A 15,006-nucleotide genomic window follows, 5' to 3' on the forward strand; every position below is an offset into this window, starting at 1 on the left:
ATGGGAAAGTCTGCTGTTAGGGACCCTTCCAGGGTACTGAAGAGCAATGATGTCACTCTGGAGACTAAGGTGTGTCTGATACAGGCCATGGTCTTTGCAATCACTAGTTATGCATCAGAGAGTTGGACAATGACTAGCAAGCATAGAAGAAGAATTGATGCCTTTGGGCTGTGGTGCTGCAGAAGAGTATTGAATGTACCATGGACTGCCAAGAAAACCAACAGATTCATCCTGGAGAGGGTTAAACCAAGCTGCTCCTTGAAGGCAAGGATTCTGGGGATTTGTCTGACATACTTTGGACATCTTGTAAGGAGGAACAGGTCCTTGGAGAGGGACATCATGCTTGGGAGTGTGGAGGGACGGTGCAGGAGGGGAAGATCCGCTGTGAGGCGGATTGATTCAGTGACTGGAGTAATCGGGATGGGTGTGTCAGAGGCAGTGTGATTGGCACAGGATAGACAGAGTTTAGGGCTGTTGTACATATGGTAGCTATGAGTCGCAGGCGACTCAATGGCACATAACAATAACAACAACAACAACAACAAAGGCAATGGTATATATTCTACTTTGGTGAGCAGTAACTGAGGTCTTAAATTTTGTGACCATACATCCATGCTGTAATTATTGTTTTCTCCATGTTCAGATCAAGTAAGAATGAAAAAAACACAAGATCATTAGTCCAAAGGACTAGTGAACCATGTAAACTTTAGATATCAAGACCCTGAGACCAGAGGTAGAGGGTGTTTGATTAACAGAGCTGATCCCTCTGAAGGGGATTTCTAAAAGAAGGTGCTTGGTAGAGTGGGCGGGAAAATGTGGAACAAAACTAAAAATACTAAGGAAGCCCAAGCTTACTGCTCTGATCAAAACTGGTGGAACCCCAAGACTTGGCCACTCTCCAAGCCTGGAATTAAAATCACTCTCAAGCTTCAATTTCTGGCCAACAATAGATAGGTCTATGAGATGATCAGTAACATCAGGGAGGAATGCACTCCTTAGTACAATCATCTACACAAGATCAAAAGGGCAGTGTATACCTAGAGATAAAACTCAGAAAGTGCAAAGGGATAGGAAGGGTGGATGAATGCAGAAAGGAAACATAAGAAAGAAATGGGAAGGAGGATAGTAGCCAACATGGAGAAAAATAATGTATGTGAATTATTGAATGGAATTTCATTTGCTCTGTAAACTTTCTTTCAAATTGAAATTTTTTAAAACCATCTCTTGTTACTCTCTTCTATCTAAACTATTTCCTCACATACATTCCCCTTCCTTAACTATACAGGTAATGCTATGTTACTATTTGCACTTCTACTAAGAGCTTAGATAAGTGTAGCTGTGGTTGTCAGATGCCATCAAGTTGAATATGAACATAGCAACCCTATGAACACTGGACCTGTCTCCTTCCCTTCTGCTGACCCTCTACCTTTCCAAGGAATAGCCTTTTCTAGCAATATGCCCAAAATATGTGTGATGAAGTTTCACCATCTCCAAAGAACACTCTGGCTGCACTCTTCCAACACATAGCTGTTGGTTTTCTTGGCAGTTCATGACAAAAAAATTCAGTGCTTTTCTCCAACACCACAACTCAAAGACATCAATTCTTCTGTCATCCCTATTCCTTGTCCAGCTTTCAGAGGCTTGGAAGGTGATTGAAAAAACCATGGCCAGAATCAGGCATCCTGTAGTCTTCAAACTGACATCATTGGTCCTCAGTAATTTGGAGAGATGCCTGACCTTTTATCCATCTATTGGTTCAGTGATGAGGATTCTGTCTTCTTGATGTTGAGATGTAATATTGATGGCTGTACTCTTTGATCCTCTACAGTGTTTCATGTCCTCCTTGCTTTTAGCAAGAAAGTGTATGCCTTCTGCATAGTGCAGGATGTTGGTAAGTCCTCCTCCAATCCTGATGCCATATTTCTCTTATAGTGTCCAGTTTTATGAATTATCTGCTCAGCATACGGAATGAATAGGTTTACAACCCTGACACACACTTTTCCTGATTTAAAACCCTGCAGTGTTGTCTCGCTCTGTTTGGACAACACCTTATTGGTCTAGGCATAGGTAAGTGAGACTAGCTGAATTTCTGAATAAATAGATCTAAACCTAAAAGAAACAATAATATTTTCTCTCAGCCAGAGGATCCAGTTAAACCATGCCTGGATTTCTAACTCACAGATACAATAAAGTAAAATGCTAAAATAAAAACCTAATTCATTGATGTACAGTTGGAACTGACTCACAGTTTTCCATCCAACAAGTTTTCAAAGGCAGAAATCCCATGAGAGATTACTCATCTCTCTCCTGTGGAGCAGCTGGTAGATATGAACCACCTACCTTTAGGTTGGCAACTCTCTATCCACTGTGCCACTAGAACTCAATAAAAGCAGTAAGAGAAGAGGGTAAAGGGAAAACACATTAAGTTTCACTTGAGGCTTTTTCATATGTTTGAGGTTGTTCCATGTTGAGAAGTTAATTTGTGTGTTTTACTAATCTAGTGCTCATTCTTTAATCTGAGAGGTTTTTCTTTAAATTGAAAAGAAAATTTATTTTATACTGGTTTACTTACAAAGTTTGTATACATTGTTTTTCACATCAGATCTTTCTCCTTTCCTTTTCCCACTTCCTCCCTCTACCCATCAAATTATGCTACCCTAAGATTACCAGCCCCACCCTCCCTACCCCTCTGCTCCCTGCTTCCCGCCTTGGATCCTCATACACGGTCTACAATAATGGTCTTATACAGTATTTGTCCTTAGGGGTCTCAGTTAATTCACTGAGCATAATGCTCTCCAGTCCCTCCCAAGTATGGTAGTAATTTACAAAATTATTACTCCTGCGTAGTATTATGTCATGTGAATGTACCATAATTTTGGTTTGAGTTGTTTTATCAAGACGGAATCTTAATGCCTAAAAATGCCTTGAACATAACTGCTACTCAATAACTATTCAGTGGTGGTGGCGGTAAGACCATGTTCTAATGATGTACTACTAAGTCAAGTCCTTATACTATACTGGTTCTTGTTTATGGTGTAATACCTAATAAAGAAAGCCTAATACAGCATCCTGACTCTAAAACATTCCCTTGCTTATAAATTTTTGTTTTCTGAAACATTAATATTCCAAATATTTTAGAGCTTATACCACATTTCTAATGAATATTGAAGATAAAGCAATTTCTTCTTCCCTTGACAAACTATAGCCAATATTTTGTCATTTAATATAGTCTATTATAACTCCATGCTATTATAATTTCTATCACTTTCTTTGTACAGTTCCTACACATTTATCAAAGGCTAATTTCTGAAAATTCAATGTTTTCTTTCTTTTACTGGATCTGGGATTCGTTTCCTACTAATGTCTCTTTGATAGTTATTGCAAATAAATAAATACATACATACATAAATACATACATACATACATTCATTCATTCATTAAAATGAATCCAATAAAATTTACCTTACGGTCTACCACTTGTTGCTCCGAGTCACCACTGAGTAGGTGCTGACTTATGATGACCTTACAAATAGTACAAAACAATATTGCCAATCCCGTACCTTTGGAATGTTGTGAGTCCATTGTTTAATGTAGTGACTATTACTTATACATAATATTATTGTTGGTTTTTTTAAAAAAATGATGTTACAGTCACAAGAAATATAGAAACGATGTTAAATAGTAATGGTGGTTGTTGATCACCGTTACTGGGTTGCAATACTCCAATATTATTTATACTTTTAATGAGACAGGCTCTTTTTTTTATCTTTCTCCCCTTTTTATTAGAATAGATGTGGATTTTTCATTAACTTCTGGATAGTCTATTAAGCCCAGGACACAATAAAATCATTACAAAGAAAGCATAATAAAAACATTTTTCAAGAAGTAGAAATATTAATAAAACATCATTTCCGAAAAGCAGAGATTAGCAGCTGAGGAGGTAGTAACTTTCAGTCAACAGTGATGAAACATAAAGAATACTGACAGCGAGAATTGTAACACATGGATAATGCAACTAGTGTCATTCAGCTGTCCATGGAGAAATTGTTAGACGGATACAAACTCTGCTGTGCGTATACTCACCAAGTAATCAAAACCATCATCATTCCCTAAAATGGGTATTTCTGCTTATACTTTTCTCCTTCTGGAGAAAAACTGGGTTTCCCACAAAAAGCCCTAAACCCCATTTTTAAAATCCTACAGCACTCATCTAATTATAACAAGAGGAACTGAGAAAGAATGACACAACTTGATCCAACACAACTCAAGTCGGCTAACGCTAATGAATGGGACTCCATCCTCCTCTGAGTCAAAGTGGGAACAGCAGCTGCTGGTGGTCCTCACCCATGGCAACTGGTATGTCTGTCCAGTTCAGAGCACACTTCTGGGTGCAGATCCCCTCCTCATTGAGCACCACGGTGAGATCATCCTGCCCCATGGCCACTTTTCCATCTGCAAGAGGTGCAACTAAGGGCTCCAACTGTTTTCCTGTTGGAAAGAGCTCTTTGATGGATCCCTTTCCATCCACCCTTATTAGGTAGTAGTCTCTCTTGAAGCCCACACAGATAGAATTTTCACACCATGCCATGGACTTGGGTATATCAGATGCACTAAAGTCCCCCTGCAATTCATGAAATTCTCTGTCCTTCCAGAAATACAGCTGCAGCTTCTTTTTCACTGCTACACACATCCGCAGCACCTCCTCCCCAGTCTCTGTGTGCTGGAGGTCACAGGTGAACAGTGATGCTCCCTTTGCCTTGGACACTGTAGTGATTTGTTGAAATGTCTATAAGTCATGGACATAAATGTTATTTTCTAATAAGCTGACCAGAATCTTAAATTGGGAAACCACACGGATCTGCTGAATCTTTTTGGAGAAATTCTTATTGGATTTCTCCAGTGTCACTTCAAACTGGTTACAGCCAACATCCTTCCCAATCCTATAGAGAAGAAGATGACCCTGTTTGGTCCCAACAAGAAGCCATTCCTCCCAGGCAGCAAGACAGTCGATCTGCAGAGGCAATTTTTCTAATATAGGCACCGGCTCGAAGGCGTCGTGCATGGTGGCGAGAAAGGTTGGCGCTGATGCCAGAGACAGGCTCTTAATGAATTTAAGTACAGTACTAATTTTGGACTTGAGATACAAACCATTGTTTAAATCTTCATTGAGAAAATGAGGTATTCAGTCATTCATTTTAGACAGATTTGATCAGAAATGAGTATTCATTAAGATTGCACTGTTTTTTCTTTTGTACTTTAAAAAAGGTTATTTATGGAGTTAACGCCAAATTATACCCACTGTTGTTGAGTCTCTTTCCACCCATGGCAACCCTCCATCACATTTCCAAGCCTGTAAATCTCTGAGTAGAGACTGCATACTTTTCTCCCGACAATCCACTAGTGGATTAAAAGTACCAACCTTTTAGTCAGGAGCAACAATGCCAACAGAAGTCCTTAATAAATAGTGAGGTGTCATGACATTAATACCAACTTTAAAGAGTTGGTGATGATGTACTATCAACCAGAGGACCACACATCTCTGGCAGTTTGAATCTACCAGCTGTTCGAAGGGAGAAGATGGGTAGTCTCTTCCCATTAAGATTTACAGTCTTGGAAACCAAATAAAGCTTTGTTTTGAGTCTGAGCTGATCTGATGGCAGTGTGTTAGTAGTAAAAGCTTAATATTGTAGAAATGTTATTACTATGCAAAGAGATCTATAGCTATTACAGTCCCGAGTCCAAGAATAGCCCCTAAGGAGATGAACAAACAAACCTATTAACAACTTTATATCGAAAGAAAAGAGACCCTGGATAAGCACGAAACGCCTGAAGATGAAAAATAAAGTAGAAGGTCTCATACTACCTGATTTTAGGACCCACTGTATACAAGAACAACACAAAGATCAATGGAACAGAAGAGTTCACAGAAGTAAATCCATCCATCTAATCATAGTTGAACTTTGATAAAAAGCTCAAATCCATCAAGTTGGGAAAAGACAATTTAATAAATGATGCTAGTAAAAGTGGAAATCCATTTGTAGAAAAATGAACCAAGACCCATTCTACACATTTTATATATATATATACACACACACACACACACACACACATATGTAAATATATATATATTAAGATGGATCAAAGACATATGTGTAAAAACTAAAATCATAAGGATAATTAAAGAGAAAATAGAATCAAATTTTGCAGAGTACTTTATGACACATACAGGCTATCAAGCATAACCAGAAATGCAGAAACAGCAGAAGATACACCAGCCAACTGTATTCTTCTAAATGTTAAATCCTGGTATGCATCAAAACACTTCCCTATAACAGTAAAAGCAGAACTTGTAAATTGGGGAAAATGTTTGCATATTTGGCAACAATATATTTGATAAGACATGAATCTGAAATTTATAGAAATTCCAATACCCCAACAGCAAAAAACCTAAAAAAACTTTAAAATAAGCAGAGGACATAAAACGACATTTCACCAAAGAAGACATCAAGATGGCCAACAAACACATGAATATATGTTTGATAAGGAAGCTCTGGTGGTCTAGCGGAAAGAAGCTGTGCTGCAATCTTGAAAGCACATGGTTTGAATCTACCAGCTGTTCTGCGAGAGAAGGATGGGCAATCTCCTCTGAATGGGAAATTAACTGCCTCTGAAAATCTGCTGGAGGGTCAGCGATGGGTCGGTTCCAACTCACTGGTACACAACAATAACAACATAATAAACTATTAGGGAGATACCATTCAAAACAATAATGAGATACCGTCTTAACCAAACAACTATAGCAGATTTCATAAGGCAAAAACCAAGAAATGCTGGTGAGGGTGTAAAGAGACTAGAACTTCCATGCACTGTTGGTGAAGTGTAAAATAGTGCAACTATGTGCACACTATGATGTTTGTTTTAAAAGCTGCAAAGAGAAATATTATTTGATCCAGCAACCCTGCACATAATTTCTAAAGAAATAAGAGCTGTAATGCACACCCATGTTCATTGTAGCATTATGTGAAATAGAAAAGAGACGAAAACAACCTAAATATCCAACAACAAACAAATGAATAAACAAACTCTGTTAGTATATATAAATAATATAATAATATGCAATGTGAAAGAACAATGTAGAATTCTCAAAAGTGCAACAATGAATGACCAGAAATCCAAAATCTCTGTAAATGTTCATTATAATAAAAAACCAGAAAAACAAAAAACCACACTCTATAACATGGATGAATCTGGAGAATATTATGCTACATGAACTAAGTCACAAAATGACAAATGTTGCCATCATTTTAAAACCTAAAGAAAGTTTTATGTACAGAAAGAAACACTCTTTTCTGGTTTTCAGGGTTGTGAGGGAAGGGAAAATTAGTAACTAGATAACAGATACATGTTAAACTAGGTGAAGAGAAAGCTTAAAAAATCAAGTATGCAAGGACACGTTACACTAAAAAAATATGAGGAAGGAAAAAACATACCCTTTCTTCACTCTGGCAAAGTCAAATGCCATTTGTCTGTAAGAGAAAGCCTTTTCATTTAAGTATCTACTGTAGCGCCTTATGAAGGTGGACATATCGTAACCTGTAGAAGGGTGAGGGGATAAAACTGATTAAATACCTTCAACTATGTTTGCCTAGTAATAATATTTCAAACTCCCTAAATGTAGGTATAGAAAGAGGTTAAGTATATCAGATATAGGCATCATTTAAAATCTATGCTGTTTCTAAGCAAAAATAATTTTCACATGAGACATTCCAAGATTACTCAAATTAGTTATATTATTGTCATGCACAGAATGTCTTTTTGAATTTTTTCCCTTGCATTTTTGTTGACTATTTCAAATAATAGCACATTTCAAACTTAATGCATTTGTGGCTTGATGTGCTGACCCTCCAGTGAGCAAACAGGATGAATGGACAAATGACTGCAGTTCAAACCCTACTAAGTTATAGGTAAAATGTCTTTAATATCAATATAGTTTTTCTCTTTAATTTGGAAAGCACACTTCAATTCATGACTTCTACATCATCATAAACAAACAACTGTAAATGGAGCCTACTTTGCTGGGCTTTTAAGGATAAGCCCTGAAATGAGGAGATTAAAACTAAAAGACTTTACATGGAGAAATGCCTAGAACCAAATAATTTCAAGTTACTTTTTATATAGTCATTTTTACTTTTTCCCTTAAGTAATTAGTGAAGCTGTTAGTTTCCATAATTTTGGACTAGTGACTGAATTTAAAAATTTTTAAAATTCTGCATCAAAACTCAACACAATTCATTGCCCCGGAGCCAGAACCCATTCAGAGCTACCCCTCCAGTGTTTTTTATGAGGCTGTAAATCACACAGCAGGAGATTTCCCATCTTTCTCCCTTGGAGCAGTTGGTGGACATGAACCAGAGCTGTAGTGCTACTCCCAACCCACTAGACCACCAGAGCTCTTTCGGCATCAAAAGCATTAGCAAATTTATTAAACTTAATTATATCAGGTTTCATTATGTCTACAATACCTATAACTTACAACATAAATAAATTCTCACCATGGGATCCACTTTTATCCAAAAAATTGCTGAGATTGAATAGTGTATTTCTAGAGGCCAAATACTGAATAAATCTCTGAAAAACAAAAATGAAAATTAAGCCCCATTTTTAATTCATATTAAAAAATTACAAATATCATATTATCATTGATAATTTTTTAATTTTGTTATAGTATGCTGAGTTTCTCAGCAAAGTTAAAAGACTGACTTTTAATAATGTATATATGTGTGTGTATAGTTATATAATATATATATGTAATTGTGTATATGTGTATATATATAATGCATATATAATGTAAATATAATAATATAAAAATTAATGAGAAGTAAATTATGGGATCTTCCATTTCCGTATATAATCAAAATACTGTAATTTTACAGGATCTGTGTTGGGCCCTCAGGCCAGATAAAGAACACTAGCATGTCAGATCTAAAGGAAACATAGTCCTCACCTTGGAAATTCTCATATTCTGACAGCCATGTGCTGTGTAAGGAAGAGCAGAGACACTATGCCACAAGACAACAGTCCTGAAGTAGGAGCTCAGTGGCAAGAACATTTTCCCAGTGCTGCCTAAGACTAAAAGCCCTCCCTGAGACTGCTACATTGGAGTTGGACTCAACTTCTTCTAAAAGTGGGATAAAAATCAGTGTGAGAGACTAGCAGCATTGTGAAGTGCAAGATACCACAGAAGTGACTTGTGGCTTAAACCATCATATTAAAGGGTTGTGGGGGGGTGGAGGGAGGAGCGGGATGGGGTAGGAGGGAGTGTAAATGATGCTAATATTCAAGGAAAGGGAAAGGACAAGACACACATTCAGGCAGAGGGCACTGTATGCATGGCTATCTCTGTAAAGGGAAGGGTCTTTCATTTGCTCTTTTCATGAAAATGCTTGTCTGTCATATATTATTCCAAAGCTAAGCATCCAAATTAAGATGGACTAGGAAGAAAGATTGACTATCCACGTCCAGAATATAACAGGCCTTTGAAAACCCTTTGTATAATAGAGCACACATAGAGTAGAATAACAGATGTTGCAACTGAGGCTGAGGCCTCAAATTTGGAAACACAAAGAAAGAGGAACAGTTGTAAGCAGAAACTAATGATTGGAACAAGGAATTGTTAAGAAAGAAATGGAATGCATGAATATTGACATATTAGGTATTGGCAAAATGAGATGGATTGGCATGGGACATTTTGAATCAGATGATCATATGATCAACTATGCTGGAGATGAAAAGGGGAGAAAACACGGGGTATCTGTCATAGTTAAAACAGCCATTTCTAGATCCATCTTGAAATACAACATTGTGGGTGGCAGGATAATATCCATACACATACAAGAAGACCTGTTAATACTGTATCATTCACACTTACGCACCAACAACCAGAGCAAAATAGGAGGAAATAGATGATTTCTACTAACTTTTGCAGTTAGAATTCGACTGAACATGCAACAAGATGCATTAATAATAATGGCTGACTGGAATGCAAAAGTTGGGAACCAGGAAGAACGCTGGGTATAGAACAATAGAATTATGAGCAATGAATGATTTATTCATAGCAAATACATTTTATAAGAAACAAAGTGACTATACACATGGATTTCACCTCATTGTATAATCACATCTATGGAAGAATATGCTGGAGAAGTTCAATATCAGTAGTGAAAACTGGCCAGGTTCTGACTGCAGAGCAGACTATCAACTACTCCTACGCAAGTTCAAATTAAAGTGAAAGAAGATCAAATCAAATCCACAGAAATACAAATTTGACCTTGAGTCTATCCCACCTAAATTGAGAAACCAACTCAGGATCAGGTTTGAGGTCTTGAACACTAATGAATGAAGACCAGATGAGCTGTGGGAGGATATCAAGACTGTCATACATGAAGAATGAAAAAGGTCATTACAAAGACAGAAGAAAATGCTAAAATGGATGACAGAAAAGACTCTAAGTCCCTTATCAGACATGTCATTGCCAAATATTTTTTTTCTAGTCTGTGGCTTCAATTTTTACCCTGTTGGAAATGTTTTGGGATGTGAATAGGGATTTGATTCTTAGAAGGTCCCATTCATCTATTTTATCCTCTTTTGGTTGTAGGTTTTTCCGAATGCTTGGAAGACTGTTCATGTTGTGGATTAGAACTACTAGAGTTCTTCCAAGCTTTTCTTTAATGAAATTTCTAGTCCTTGGATTTAGTCCTAGGTCCTTGATCCACTTTGAGTTGGTTTTTGTGTATGGAATGAGGTATGGATCTTGCTTGAGTGTTCTGCAGATAGTTTTCAAATGTTGCCAATACTATTTGTTAAAAAGGGCTGTCGTTTCCTCACTTAACTGATTTCATCTCCTTGTCAAAAATCAGATGACCATAGGTAGATGGGCTGATTTCTGGGTTCTCAATTCTATTCCATTGATCCAAGTGTCTCTCATTGTACCAGTACCACGTTGTCCTGACCACCATGGCAGTGTAGTAGGATTTTAAATCAGGGAATAAGATGCCTCCTACCTTGTTTCTTTTTTTAAAAAAAATATTTATTTTTTTAATTTCAATGACCATCTACAGAAATTTTGGAATTCCATTCATTCATTGTTGCACTTCCCTAAAGAAATCAGAACTGCCACCCAAGCAGATATATGCACATGCATATCCATTGATGCTTTGTTCACAATAAATAAGAGTTGGAAACAAACGAATGGATAGAGAAGCTGTAGTATATTCACACAATGGAATACTATGCTGTATTGAAAAACAAAGAACTCATGAAATATTATACAAAATGGGTGACCCTGGTGGACATTATTCTGAGTGAAATATCTCAGTCACACATGGACAAATATTGCATAGTGCCACTGTTGTAAAACAGGATTGACATTGGGGTTGAGGGGAACCTAAGAAAAGAGGGGATAAATAATGTATACTGGATTGAAACAGATGATGGAGAGAACTGTTTAAAAGGAATATATAATTAGGTATTATTTTCATGATAAGATTCCAGAAAAAGAACTGCATAGTAAACTGGACTGTGCACTTGGGGTGGGGAGAACTGTATAACAATGAAAGAATTTTTTTTTTCTTTTCAAAGAGAAAAATGAACTGGGGAGAGGGGTGAGCAGGGTGGAAAACATGCAACAATGAATGAATGGGAAAATTAGATGGAAAGATTATGCTGTGAAAAATATATATGTTGTATTAAAAATCATTAATAAAAAAAATTTAAAAAGAGACTCTGAATATTGCACTAGAATGCTGAGAAGCCAAAGCAAAGGGAAGAAATCAAGGTATTAAGGAACTGAATAGAAGATTTCAAAGGGCAGCACGGGAAGACAAAGCAAAGTATTATAATGAAATGTGCAGAGGACTAGAGTCCGAAAATGAAAAGGGCCAAATTTGAAGCTGAAAGAACTAAAGAACAAATTTAAGCCTCAAGTAGTAATACTTAAGGATGCCATGGGTAGAATATTTAATGATCCAGGAAGTATTAAAAGAGATAGAAGGAGTATACAGAGTCACTGTACCAAAACTAATTGGCTGACAGAAGAATTTCAAGAAACAACATATGATCAAAAGGCAATGGTGATGGAGGACGTTCAGGCTGCTCTGATGGACCTGGCAAAAAATAAAGCCTCAGGAATTGATGGAATACCAATTTCAGCAAACAGATGCTGCCTTGCATGTGCTCACCACGTTGTGCCAAATGACTGGAAGAGATCCATATTTATTCCTATTCCAAAAAATAGGTGACCCAAAAGAGTATGAAAATTATCTTACAGTATCACTGATATGAAAGCAAAATTGTGATGAAGATTATCCAGAAACTACTGGAACAGTTAATTGACAGAGAACTAACAGAAATACAAGCTGGATTTAGAAGAGACCATGACACTAGAGACATTATCACCAATGTCAGATTGATATTGGCAAAAGCAAAGCATACCGGAGGGATATCTATGTGTGTTTGATTGGCTATGGAAAAGCATTTCACTGTCTTAATCGCAACAAATTGTGTTTAACCTTCTGGAGAATGGGAATCCCAGAACACTTGATTATGCTTATGTGAAACCTATACTTGGATGAAAAAGCAGTCCTCAGAGTAGAGCAGGAAAATACTGTATGGTTCAAAATCAGGAAGAGGGTGCATCAGGGATGCATCCTGTCTCTTTATCTTTTCAATCTACATGCAGAACAGATCATTCAGGAGACTGGGCTTTATGAGGAGGACTGGGGCATCAGGATTTGAGGAAGATTCATCAGTAACCCACATTGTGCAGATGACACAACTTTGCTTGCTGAAACAGAAGAGGACCTAAAGGTCTTGCTTCTTGTTACAGGTCAAAGACTACAGTCTTCAATATGGATTGAAACGCAACATCAAGAAGACAAAGATTCTCATCCCAGGGCCAACTGGCAGCACCATGATGGATGGAGAAGAGACTGAGGTTGTTAACAGTTACAGCTTGCTTGGCTCCACAATCAACATTCTTGGCACCAGTGTCAAGAAATCAAAAGACTAATTGCATTAGATAGATCTGCTGTCAGGGACCTTTCCATAGTACTGAGAAGCAACCATGTCAGTCTAGAGACTAAGTTGTTAGTCCATGGTCTTCACAATTAATGCTATGCATCAGAAAGCTAGATAATCACTAATGATGATAGAAAAAGAATTGATACCTTTGAATTGTGGTACTTCAGAAGAGTCTTGAACATACCCTGGACCACCAAGAAAACAAATTGGTATGGCTCAGAAAGAGTGAAACCAACTTTGTTTGTTTTTTTAAGCTCAGTCTTAAATACTTTGGGCATGTGGTCAGGAGTGACCAGCCCTTGGAGAAGGACATCATACTCAGAAGGGTGGAAGGACAGCACAGGAAAAGAAGATCCCAGATGAGATGGATTGATACAGTGACTAAGGCAACAGGGGTAGGTGTGTCAAGAGTCAGTGAGACTGGCTCAGGATAGGTCAGGCTTTAGAGCTGTTGTATATGGGGTCACTATGAGCTGCAGGTGAGTCAACAGCATATAACAACAGTAGGACATACATTGTTGCAAACCGGGAATAGTTCTTAGAAAAGGACATCATGCCTTGAATGGTGAAAGGACAGTGCAAGAGGGGAAGATCCTGGATGAGATGGACATATCCAGCGACTGGGGTAATAAGTGTGCTTGTGTCAGAGACAATGAGGTTAACTTAAGACAGAGCAGGATTCAGGATAGGGTCACTAGAGTTTCAAGCTACTCAACAGCACTTAACAACAAGTAGGTAAACAACATGAAATGATTAATTTTTATTTTGTTCATAATTTTCTAAGTTACACACATCTATACAACAAAAGCACAAAGCAGTATTTCCTATAGAAAAAGCCAATTTTATTCCTTTATTCAAACATCTTTTTTTTCCACTAAGATGCTTGATATTGAACATACATTTTAGGGGTGAGTAAAAGTTAATGTCTTAGTATTTTCAACAGAATATTTTTAATAGTTATCTAAATGGGAAAATGGTAAATTATAACTATATTCCAGGTTATTTTGCCCCTTAGATTTCCTTTTCTCTTCCTAATAATTGGTAAAAGCCTTATATCGTCACCATGCTCTTCTGTAAGGGAGGAAAGAGAGGGCTGGGGTCACCATGCTCTTCTGTAAGGGAGGAAAGAGAGGGCTGGGGGAGCATCATGAGGTCATGAAGTTTGGTCAGAGGGAAGAGGGAAGTAATTAGGAAAGACACAGTGGTGACCTGAAAAGGTGAGGAAATAGTGGGCAAAGATCAATGGTGATTAATTTTATAAAATAATGTACAGGAATAATTGTATTAAACACAATGTGAATATAAGAATGTGTGAAACAATGTATATAAATGAAACACAATGTATACAAATTTTGTAAGCCAACCAATGTAAAATAAAAATAATTTATTTTAATAAAGCTTCCTTTCTATCCACACAGAGTTTACTAACTTACCTCATTTCCATGCACCATGAGATGATGTGTTGTCACTAAAGCTTTAAATACAACCACCCAGCTACTGTTTGTTGCTCGCTCAAAGAGTGTGTCGGCCATCTGAGGAATATTAACATTGGTCTCATTGGTAGCCTGGATCAAATCTATGAAAACATAAGATATTGATCAATTTTAGACATGTACACCTCTTTACTAAAGTATAACTTTGACAAAAACTGATAAAAATTTTCTAAATGAACCAAACAATAGTATTTTTATACATATGCACACACATACACAAATTTTATTTACCAAATTTATTTATTCTTGTACTTAGTTTTTCTTTGAATTCTCTTTTGTGATTTTTTTCTCTTAGTTTTGCTTGCTGGTATCAATGTTATTTCAAAAATTATTAATTCTGGGAAAGCTAAACTTTATTTTAATATTTTTTTACTCCTAGCAGAATGTCTAATATATAGACAATTATTCCATATACCATAAAAGGAAATAGCAACAG

The 15,006-nt window shown here is 37.0% G+C and overlaps 1 protein-coding gene across 4 annotated transcripts in view; it reads right to left on the minus strand.

Annotated features, from left to right (window-relative positions):
- The window catches only part of SNAP91 (synaptosomal-associated protein, 91kDa), a 260,033-nt gene that overhangs the window by 141,360 nt on the left and 103,667 nt on the right, over positions 1–15,006 (minus strand). For 3 of the 4 annotated variants that reach the window (XM_006892129.1, XM_006892127.1, XM_006892126.1), the window contains exons 2-4: positions 14,511–14,653; positions 8,553–8,628; positions 7,491–7,593 (exon numbers count right to left, since the gene is read on the minus strand). In XM_006892129.1, the coding sequence (XP_006892191.1) occupies positions 7,491–7,593; positions 8,553–8,628; positions 14,511–14,653 (322 nt within the window). The remainder of the gene's footprint in view (positions 1–7,490; positions 7,594–8,552; positions 8,629–14,510; positions 14,654–15,006) is intronic. The other variant, XM_006892128.1, reaches the window with a different exon arrangement.

The sequence above is a fragment of the Elephantulus edwardii genome, unplaced genomic scaffold (assembly GCF_000299155.1).
Source record: "Elephantulus edwardii isolate Elephantulus edwardi_28Jun2011 unplaced genomic scaffold, EleEdw1.0 scaffold00111, whole genome shotgun sequence".
Taxonomy (NCBI): domain Eukaryota; kingdom Metazoa; phylum Chordata; class Mammalia; order Macroscelidea; family Macroscelididae; genus Elephantulus; species Elephantulus edwardii.